Source organism: Bos grunniens, chromosome X (genome assembly GCF_055505025.1).
Source record: "Bos grunniens cultivar Pamir isolate PY7600 chromosome X, Bosgru_T2T1.0, whole genome shotgun sequence".
NCBI classification, from domain to species: Eukaryota; Metazoa; Chordata; class Mammalia; order Artiodactyla; family Bovidae; genus Bos; species Bos grunniens.
Window position 1 is genome coordinate 77901516 of NC_141194.1, and position 12010 is coordinate 77913525.

Here is a 12010-nt window from a genome sequence, read left to right on the forward strand (position 1 = left end):
TTGAGGTATGCCTGTACTGCTATGAACTTTCCCCTTAGGACTGCTTTTACCGTGTCCCACAGGTTTTGGGTTGTTGTGTTTTCATTTTCATTCGTTTCTATGCAAATTTTGATTTCTTTCTTGATTTCTTCTGTGATATGTTGGTTATTCAGCAGCGTGTTGTTCAGCCTCCATATGTTGGAATTTTTAATAGTTTTTCTCCTGTAATTGAGATCTAATCTTACTGCATTGTGGTCAGAAAGGATGCTTGGAATGATTTCTATTTTTTTGAATTTACCAAGGCTAGCTTTATGGCCCAGGATGTGATCTGTCCTGGAGAAGGTTCCATGTGCGCTTGAGAAAAAGGTGAAATTCATTGTTTTGGGATGAAATGTCCTATAGATATCAATTAGGTCTAACTGGTCTATTGTATCATTTAAAGTTTGTGTTTCCTTGCTAATTTTCTGTTTAGTTGATCTATCCATAGGTGTGAGTGGGGTATTAAAGTCTCCCACTATTATTGTGTTATTGTTAATGTCTGCTTTCATACTTGTTAGCATTTGTCTTACATACTGTGGTGCTCCCGTGTTGGGTGCATATATGTTTATAATTGTTATATCTTCTTCTTGGATTGATCCTTTGATCATTATGTAGTGACCACCTTTGTCTCTCTTCACAGCCTTTGTTTTAAAGTCTATTTTATCTGATATGAGTATTGCTACTCCTGCTTTCTTTTGGTCCCTATTTGCATGGAAAATCTTTTTCCAGCCCTTCACTTTCAGTCTGTATGTGTCCCCTGTTTTGAGGTGGGTCTGGTGCTGGGAAAACTGGTCAACCACTTGTAAAAGAACGAAACTAGAACACTTTCTAATACCATACACAAAAATAAACTCAAAATGGATTAAAGATCTCAATGTAAGACCAGAAACTATAAAACTCCTAGAGGAGAACATAGGCAAAGCACTCTCCCACATACATCACAGCAGGATCCTCTATGACCCACCTCCCAGAATATTGGAAATAAAAGCAAAAATAAACAAATGGGACCTAATTAAACTTAAAAGCTTCTGCACAACAAAGGAAACTATTAGCAAGGTGAAAAGGCAGCCTTCAGAATGGGAGAAAATAATAGCAAATGAAGCAACGGACAAACAACTAATCTCAAAAATATACAAGCAACTCCTACAGATCAACTCCAGAAAAATAAATAACCCAATCAAAAAATGGGCCAAAGAACTAAATAGACATTTCTCCAAAGAAGACATACAGATGGCTAACAAACACATGAAAAGATGCTCAACATCACTCATTATCAGAGAAATGCACATCAAAACCACTATGAGGTACCATTTCACACCAGTCCGAATGGCTGAGATCCAAAAGTCTACAAGCAATAAATGCTGGAGAGGGTGTGGAGAAAAGGGAACCCTCTTACACTGTTGGTGGGAATGAAAACTAGTACAGCCACTATGGAGAACAGTGTGGAGATTTCTTAAAAAACTGGAAATAGAACTGCCTTATGATCCAGCAATCCCACTGCTGGGCATACACACTGAGGAAACCAGAAGGGAAAGAGACACGTGTACCCCAATGTTCATCACAGCACTGTTTATAATAGCCACGACATAGAAGCAACCTAGATATCCATCAGCAGATGAATGGATAAGAAAGCAATGGTACATATACACAATGGAGTATTACTCAGCCATTAAAAAGAGAACATTTGAATCAGTCCTAATGAGGTGGATGAAACTGGAGCCTATCATACAGAGTGAAGTAAGCCAGAAGGAAAAACACCAATACAGTATACTAACGCATATATATGGAATTTAGAAAGAGGGTAACAATAACCCTGTGTACGAGACAGCAAAATAGACACTGATGTATAGAACAGTCTTATGGACTCTGTGGGAGAGGGAGAGGGTGGGAAGATTTGGGAGAATGGCATTGAAACATGTAAAATATCATGTATGAAACGAGATGCCAGTCCAGATTCGATGCCCGATCCTGGATGCTTGGGGCTCGTGCACTGGCACGACCCAGAGGGATGGTATGGGGAGGGAGGAGGGAGGAGGGTTCAGGATGGGAAACACATGTATACCTGTGGTGGATTCATTTTGATATTTGGCAAAAGTAATACAATTATGTAAAGTTTAAGAATAAAATAAAATTAAAAAAAAATAAAGTTCCAGTATATTTCTACAAAAAAAAAAAAAAAAAGACAGAATGATCTGTTTGTTTCCAAGGCAAACCATTAAATATCAGAGTAATCCAAGTCTATGCCCCAACGACTACTGATGAAGAAGCTGAAGTTGAACGTACTATGAAGACCTACAAGACCTTTTAGAACTAAAATCCCTAAAGATGTCCTTTTCATTATACGGGACTGGAATGCAAAAGTAGGAAGTCAAGAAACACCTGGAGTAACAGGCAAATTTGGCCTTGGAATACAGAATGAAGCAGGGCAAAAGCTAATAGAGTTTTGCCAAGAGAAGGCACTGGTCATAGCAAACACCTTCTTCCAACAACACAGGAGAAGTCTCTACACATTGACATCACCAGATGGCCAACACCAAAATCAGATTGATTGTATTCTTTATAGCCAAAGATGGAGAAGCTCTATACAGTCAGCAAAAACAAGACCGGGAGCTGACTGTGGCTCAGAACATGAAATCCTTATTGCCAAATTCAGACTTACATTGAAGACAGTAGGGAAAACCAATAGACCATTCAGGTATGACCTAAATCAAATCCCTTATGATTATACAGTGGTAGTGAGAAATAGATTTAAAGGACTAGATCTGATAGATAAAGTGCCTGATGAACTATGGACTGAGATTCATGACATTATACAGGAGACAGGGATCAAGACCATCCTCATGGAAAAGAAATGCAAAAAAGCAAAATGGCTGTCTGGGGAGGCCTTACAAATAGCTGTGAAAAGAAGAGACATGAAAAGCAAAGGAGAAAAGGAAAGATATAAGCATCTGAATGCAGAGTTCCAAAGAATAGCAAGAAGAGATAAGAAAGCCTTCCTCAGCGATCAATGCAAAGAAGTAGAGGAAAACATCAGAATGGGAAAGACTAGAGATCTCTTAAAGAAAATTAGAGATACCAAGGGAACATTTCATGCAAAGATGGGCTCGATAAAGGACAGAAATGGTATGGACCTAACAGAAGCAGAAGATATTAAGAAGAGGTGGCAAGAATACACAGAAAAACTGTACAAAAAAGAGCTTCACAACCCAGATGTTCACTATGGTGTGATTACTCACCTAGAGCCAGACACCCTGGAATGTGAAGTCACGTGGGCCTTAGAAAGCATCACTACAAACAAAGCTAGTGGAGGTGATGGAATTCCAGGAGAGCTATTTAGTATCCTGAAAGATGATGCTGTGAAAGTGCTGCACTCAATATGCCAGCAAATTTGGAAAACTCAGCAGTGGCCACAGAACTGGAAAAGGTCAGTTTTCCTTGCTATCCCAAAGAAGGGCAATGCCAAAGAATGCTCAAATTACTGCACAATTGCACTAATCTCACACGCTAGTAAAGTAATGCTTAAAATTTTCCAAGTCAGGCTTCAGCAATACGTGAACTGTGAACTTCCAGATGTTCAAGCTGGTTTTAGAAAAGGCAGAGGAACCAGAGATCAAATTGCCAACATCCGCTGGATCATGGAAAAAGCAAGAGTTCCAGAAGAACATCTATTTCTGCTTTATTGACTATGCCAAAGCCTTTGACTGTGTGAAGCACAATAAACTGTGGAACATTCTGAAAGAGATGGCAATACCAGACCACCTGACCTGCCTCTTGAGAAACCTATATGCAGGTAGGAAGCAACAGTTAGAACTGGACATGGAACAACAGACTGGTTCCAAATTGTAAAAGGAGTACGTAAAGGCTGTATATTGTCACCCTGCTTATTTAACTTATATGCAGTGTACGTCATGAGACATGCTGGGCTGGAAGAAGCAAAAGCTGGAATCAGGATTGCCAGGAGAAATATCAGTAACCTCACATATGCAGATGACACCACCCTTATTGCAGAAAGTGAAGAGGAACTCAAAAGCCTCTTAATGAAATTGAAAGAGGAGAGTGAAAAAGTTGGCTTAATGCTCAACATTCAGAAAACAAAGATCATGATATCTGGTCCCATCACTTCATGGGAAATAGATAGGGAAACAGTGGAAACAGTGTCAGACTTTATTTTTTGGGCTCCAAAATCACTGCAGATGGTGACTGCAGCCATGAAATTAAAAGATGCTTACTCCTGGCAAGAAAAGTTATGACCAACCTGGATAGCATATTGAAAAGCAGAGACATTACTTTGCCAACAAAGGTCCGCCTTGTCAAGGTTATGATTTTTCCTGTGGTCATGTATGGATGTCAGAGTTGGACTGTGAATAAAGCTGAGCACCGAAGAATTGATGCCTTTGAACTGTGGTGTTGGAGAAAACTCCTGTGAGTCCCTTGGACTGCAAGGAGATCCAACCAGTGCATTCTGAAGGAGATCAGCTCTTGGTGTTCTTTGGAGGGAATGATGCTAAAGCTGAAACTCCAATACTTTGACCATCTCATGCAAAGAGCTGACTCATTGGAAAAGACTCTGATGCTGGGAGGGATTGGGGGCAGGAGAAAAAGGGGATGACAGAAGATGAGATGCCTGGATGGCATCACCGACTCGATTTACGTGAGTTTGAGTGAACTCCGGGAGTTGGTGATGGCCAGGGAGGCCTGGTGTTCTACGATTCATGGGGTCACAAAAAGTTGGACATGACTGAGTGACTGAACTGAACTGTCATACACATATTTTAAAGGATGTCTTATGTTTATAAATAAAATATGTCAAAGCAGTATAGTATTATAAAAAAAAATCTTGACAACATAAAGTATTTCTAATTACACTGACAGCAATTATACTCTTTATGTGCATTCAGCAATTGTTGAAGCATGATGAGATTGTCTATAACTGCATAAAAAGTTTTGATGATTTTTGTTTTAAAGTGACCATATTTATTGATGGTGCTATATAATATTTTAATAAAGTATAAATAAGGAATATTAAGTGATAAACTGAAATTGTCATGATTTTCCTCTTTCAATATAAATGTTTTGTGAAGTACTTACAACAACGACCAGAAAATTATATCATATCTATTAATTTTGCTATATATTTGCAAAAACTCTGTAAGGTACATTTGAATCATAATTATTTTAAACTCATAAGATTAAATGCAAAATTCATTTCAGAAGCATTTTTGGAATTATTGATTATAGAGGTAAATAGCTAATTTGCACATGAATTTTAAAAGAGGATATATTTTAAATGATTTAAAGAAATATGTTAGAAATTATATATGTACTATGCATTAATTATACTTTAAAAATCGTGATTGAGCAGCTTATTGATTTTTAAATTGCATGATCATCATACCAACAAAAATCTTTTCAGTGGTTCATAAGTAGAAGTGTATAAAATTCCTGTTAGTTATTTATTGTGGTAAAATAGCTATTTATGCAATGCTTTTCTGCTTTTCTTTTGCGTATTTTGCAAGAGAATTACTCACTTAAATCTTTTACTTATAGTTATGATGCCCAACAATAGAGAGGACCTTATTGTTGACCAGGATACTGGACCAACTATCAAAAAATTCCAAAGGGAAAATAAAGGTAAAATAATTTTTGCTTATTTAATGTACATATAAAGATTGGACACTAGCTCACTTAACACCCTATTGCGGTATATTGTATACACATTTCCCTCAGTCAGAATAGATCTATACTGACTTTGGATAAATTCTTTTAGTATTAAAAATAATATTTACCTGAATTTTATTTGATATTATAAATAACATATTAACCTGAAGTTTCTTAGTGCCTGTGGTTGGAAGTTTTACCCTAAGCTCTTTATATTATGCCTGATTAGAGACATCTGATTCTCTTTTTATTATGTTTGTACTTTGTTGACTATATTTAAATTAATCATCATTTTATGGTTATGTTTGAAAAACTTGAGTTGCTGTCATGCAGGAAAGATGTTACCCTCAACATGCAAAAGTGATTTTAAAAGTATATGCTGATTTAGACATTTCAAATGAAATTTTAGCAAGCTACTCCAATCATGTATTTACCTAGAATGATGACATCAATCTGGCTTGTAATCAACTGACAAATGTGTAATTTCTGCACAGCATCCAATTTTTTCTTAGGATATCTGTTTGAAGAAGGTAGGGAGAGTAAGAATTTCAGTCACATTTCCTTGATATGAAAACTGAGTACAACTTTGTTTAAAAGACTTAAGGTAAGAGTAAAGGAAAATATATCGGCATATGTTATAGGCTATGCACTATGATTGTCATCATGAATTTATTAACTCTAAGCTAAAGAACATAAGCTAATAGGTAATTTGTCAGATCACCAGATGGTCTGACTGTACTTCACTATTAGGATGCATTTTTCTGTCTTTAATAAAGATGCTGATAATATGTAGGAAAAAAAAAAAAAAAACCTCCATGAACAGCTGAGGAGTTGACGGAGAATTTTCTTTTACTTTTTCTCTAGACTTAACTTGCTTTCTAATTACCTAGATGAGCATTTTAGTTAGAATTTGGAATATTCTAGGATTTTAATTTCATCGAACCATGTTTGGTTTTCTTGCCATATGTTTTGTCTTTTCTTATTCAAAGACTGTACTTTCTGGGGCCCAAGTTGTAAATGCTTGATTTCAGAAAAGTTGTCAGAGTGGAAGAAGTCAAGTTTAGTATATTAAATTACCCAAACACTTACAGAGGTAATGGAACTGTAGTTAAAGATGAAACTTCATTCATAACTCAGCAACAATTTGTTCCTGAAACCTCTTTCCCAGCAAGTGATGACAATTTGAAGGACAGCTTGGTAGTAAAGCAGATTTTCTAGGAAAATCTCAAGCTGTACATGATACACATGATTCCATCAGAACTGCAAACCCCATAAGTCACAGTGGCATTTAGGACTGGCTTGTGTGCTGCAATGCTCAAGGACACACTGCTACGTCTAATGAAAAATCAGCTGGAGTGCTAGTACAGATGTACAGTAACTGAATTTCATAAAAATACACAGTGGTATGCACTGCCATTTCTGAGTCTCTTGCTGTGGAATGGCACAGTTATACTCATTTGAAATAGATTGGTCACACATCCTGATGAGGATATTAATAGACAAGAGTGACATATTAAACTGCATTTATTCAGTTATAATGGAAAGCTTATCTTTTTTTCTGATTTATTCATTCCTTGATTTATTTGGTTTAGGGTCACTGTTTTATTTTATTTTTTGTTTCTTAAATTTTTATTTCTCTATTTTTAAAATTTATTTATTTATCTTAATTGAAGGCTAATTAATTACAATATTGTAGTGGCTTTTGCCATAAAGTGACATGAACTAGCCATGGGTGTACATGTGTTACCCATCCTGAACCACCCCCTCCACCTCCTTCCCCATCCTTTCCCTTGGAATCGTCCCAGTACACTGGCCCTGAGCACCCTGTCTCATGCATCAAACCTGGACTGGAAATCTATTTCACATATGGTAATATACATGTTTCAAAGTTATTCTCTCAAATCATCCCACCCTCTCCTTTTCCCACAGAGTCCAAAAGTCTGTTCTTTACATCTGTGTCTCCTTTGCTTTCTAACATATAGGGTTATTGTTACCATCTTTCTAAATTCTGTATATATGTGTGAATATACTGTATTGGTGTTTTTCTTTCTGACTTACTTCACTCTGTATAACAGGCTCCAGTTTCATCCACCTAATTAGAACTGACTCAAATGAATTCTCTTTAAGAACTGAGTAATATGCCATTATGTATATGTATCACAACTTTCTTATACACTTGTTTGCCGATGGACATCTAGGTTGCTTCCATGTTCTAGCTATTGTAAACAGTGCTGCGATGAACATTGAGGTACACATGGTTTCCTTGGTGTGTATGCCCAGCAGTGGGATTGCTGGGTCATATGACAGTTCTATTACCAGGTTTCTAAGGAATCTCCAAACTGTTCTCAATAATGGCTGTACTAGTTTGCATTCTAGCCAATGGCATAAGAGGGTTCCATTTTCTCCACACCCTCTCCAGCATCTATTGTTTGTAGACATTTTGATAGCAGCTATTCTGACCAGCGTGAGATGGTACTCCATTGTAGTTTTGATTTGCATTTATCTGATAATGAGTGACATTGAGCAACTATTCATGTGTTTGTTAGCCATCTGTAGATCTTCTTTGGGGAAATGTCTGTTGAATTTTTTGGCCCATTTCTTCATTAGGTCATTTACTTTTCTGGAATTGAGTTGCATGAGCTGCTTATATATATTTGAGATTAATTATTTGTCAGTTGCTTTGTTTGCTGTTATTTTCTCCCATTCTAAAGGCTGTCTTTTCACCTTGCTTATAGTTTCCTTCGTTGTGCAAAAGCTGTTAAGTTTAATTGGGTCTCACTTGTTTATTCTTGCTTTTTTTTTTTTTCAAGGTATTATATCATGTAATTTCATTTTATTAAAAGAAGCTGCATTCTTTTTGGACAGTGATATTACAGAGATAATCCTCTGTGTTTTTTTTAATTTTATTTTATTTTTAAACTTTACAATATTGTATTGGTTTTGCCAAATATCAAAATGAATCTGCCACAGGTATACACGTGTTCCGCATCCTGAACCCTCCTCCCTCCTCCCTCCCCATACCATCCCTCTGGGTCATCACAGTGCACCAGCCCCAAGCATCCAGTATCGTGCATCAAACCTGGACTGGCGACTCGTTTCATACATGATAGTATACATGTTTCAATGCCATTCTCCAAAATCTTCCCACCCTCTCCCTCTCCCACAGAGTCCATAAGACTGTTCTATACATCAGTGTCTCTTTTGCTGTCTCGTATACAGGGTTATTGTTACCATCTTACTCTGGGAGGTGGGCCATAGAGGATCCTGCTGTGAATTATGTCAGAGAGTGTTTTGCCTATGTTTTCCTCTAGGAGTTTTATAGTTTCTGGTCTTACGTTGAGATCTTTAATCCATTTTGAGTTTATTTTTGTGTATGGTGTTACAAAGTGTTCTAGTTTCATTCTTTTACAAGTGGTTGACCAGTTTTCCCAGAACCACTTGTTAAAGAGATTGTCTTTTCTCCATTGTATATTTTTGCCTCCTTTGTCAAAGATAAGGTGTCCATAGGTGTGTGCGTTTATTTCTGGGCTTTCTGTTTTGTTCTATTGATCTCTATTTCTCTCTTTGTGCCAGTACCAATCCATCCTGATGACTGTAGATTTGCAGTATTGTATGAAGTCAGACACATTGATTCCTTCAGTTTCATTCTGCTTTCTCAAGATTGCTTTGGCTATTCAAGGATTTTTGTATTTCCATACAAGTTGTGAAATTATTTGTTCTAGTTCTCTGAAAAATACATTGGTATCTTGATAGGGACTATATTGAATCTATAGATTACTTTGGGTAGTATACTCATTTTCACTATATTGTTTCTTCCAATCCATGAACATTGTATATTTCTCCATCTTTATGTATCATCTGTGATTTCTTTCATCAGTGTTTTATAGTTTTCTATATATAGGTCTTTTGTTTCTTTGAGTATATTTATACCTAAGTTTTTTTTTTCTTTCTTTTTATTGCAATGGTGAATGGAATTGTTTCCTTAATTTCTCTTTCTGTCTTTGCATTGTTAGTGTACAGGAATGTAAGGCATTTCTGTGTGTTAATTTTAATATCCTGAAACTTTACTATATTCATTGATCAGCTGTAGTAATTTTCTGGTGGAATCTAGGGTTTTCTATCTAGAGGATCATATCATCTGCAAACAGTGAAAGTTTTGCTTCTTCTTTTCCAATCTGGATTCCTTTTATTTCTATTTCTTCTCTGATTTCTGTGACTAAAACTTCCAAAACTATGTTGAATAGTAGTGATGAGAATGGCACCCTTGTCCTGTTCCTGACTTTAGGGGAAATGCTTTCAGTTTTTCACCACTGAGGATAATGTTTGCTGTGGGTTTACCAGATAAGCCGTTTATTATGTTGAGGTATGTTCCTTCTATTCATGCTTTCTGTTTTTTTTTTTTTTTTAATCCTAAATGGATGTTAGATTTTGTCAAAGGTTTTCTGTGCGTCTATTGAGATAATCATATGTTTTTTATCTTTCAATTTGTTAATGTGGTGCATCATATTGATTGATTTGCAAATATTGTAGAATCCTTGCATCTCTGGGATAAAGTCCCCTTGGTCATGATGTATGTTGTTCTTAGTATGTTGTTGGATTCTGTTTTCTAGAATTGTGTTGAGGATTTTTGCATCTATGTTCATCCGTGATATTGGCTTGTAGTTTTCTTTTTTGTGGCATCTTTGTCTGGTTTTTGTATTACAGTGATGGTGGCCTCATAGAATGAGTTTGGAAGTTTACCTTCCTTTGCAATTTTCTGGAAGAGTTTGAGTAGGATAGGTATTAGCTCTTCTCTAAATTTTTGGTAGAATTCCCCTGTGAAGCCATCTGGTCTTGGGATTTTGTTTGTTGGAAGATTTCTGATTCTAGTTTCGATTTCTGTTCTTGTGATGTGTCTGTGAATATATTCTATTTCTCCCTGGTTCAGTTTTAAAAGGTTATACTTTTCTTTTGTTTAATATAAATTTATTTTAATTGGAGGCTAATTACTTTACAATATTGTATTGGTTTTGCCATTCTAAAAATTTGTCCATTTTATTGACATATAGTTGCTGATAGTAGTTTCTTATGATACTTTGTATTTCTGTGTTGTCTGTTGTGATTTTTCCATTTTAATTTCAAATTTTGTTGATTTGATTCTTCTCCCTTTTTCTCTTGATGAGTCTGGATAACAGTTTTCCTATTTTATTTATCTTCTCAAAGAATTAGCTTTTAGCTTTGTTGATTTTTGCTATGGTCTCCTGTGTTTTGGATTTATTTCTGCCCTAATTTTTATGATTTCTTTCCTTCTAATAACCCTGGGGTTCTTAAATTCTTCTTTTTCTAGTTGCTTCATGTGTAGAGTTAGGTTCTTTATTTGATTTTTCTCTTGTTTCTTGAGGTAAGCTTTTATTGTTATGAGCCTTTCCCTTAGCACTGCTTTTACTGAATCCCATAGGTTTTGGGTTATTGTGTTTTCATTTTCATGTACTTGTTTCTTTTTAATACAAATTTATTTATTTTAATTGGAGGTTAATTACATTACAATATTGTATTGGTTTTGTCATACATCAACATGAATCCGCCACAGGTGTACACTATACATGTTTTGATTTCTTTTTGGATTTCTTCTGTTATTTGTTTTTTATTCAGAATAATGTTGTTTAGCCTCCATATGTTTCTAGTTTTAATAGTTTTTTTTTTTTTTAGTTGACCTTTAATCTTACTGCAGAAAAGAGGTTTGAAAATATTTCATTTTTTTGAATTTACCAAGGCTAGATTTATGGCCCAGGATGTGATCTATCTTGGAGAAGGTTCTGTGTGCCCTTGAGAAAATGGTGAAATTCATTTTTGGGGGGTGAAATGTCCTATAGATATCAATTAAGTCTAACTGGTCCATTGTATCATTTAAAGTGTGTGTTTCCTTGCTAATTTTCTGTTTAGTTGATCTATCCATAGTTGTGAGTGGGGTCTTAAAGTCTCCCACTATTATTGTGTTACTGTTAATTTCCCCTTTCATACTTGTTAGCATTTACCTTCCATAGTACAGTGCTTGTATGTTGGGTGCATATATATTTATAATTTTTATATCTTCTTCTTGGATCGATCCTTTGATCATTATGTAGTGTCTTCTTTGTCTCTTTTCACGGCCTTTATTTCATAGTCTATTTTATCTTATATGAATATTGCTACTCCTGTTTTCTTTTGGTCTCCATTTGCATGACATATATTTTTCCAGCCCTTCATTTTCAGTCTGTATGTGTCCCTTGTTTTGAGGTGGGTCTCTTGTAGACAGCATATATAGGGGTTTTGTTTTTGTATTCCATTTAGCCAGTCTTTGTCTTTTTGATGGGGC

The 12010-nt window shown here is 35.8% G+C and overlaps 1 protein-coding gene across 1 annotated transcript in view; it reads left to right on the forward strand.

The window, feature by feature from the left end:
* DACH2 (dachshund family transcription factor 2) overlaps positions 1-12010 on the forward strand; it is an 864497-nt gene that overhangs the window by 720765 nt on the left and 131722 nt on the right. Inside the window, exon 8 of the mRNA XM_086387136.1 lies at positions 5566-5649. Coding sequence (XP_086243262.1) covers positions 5566-5649 — 84 coding nt within the window. The remainder of the gene's footprint in view (positions 1-5565; positions 5650-12010) is intronic.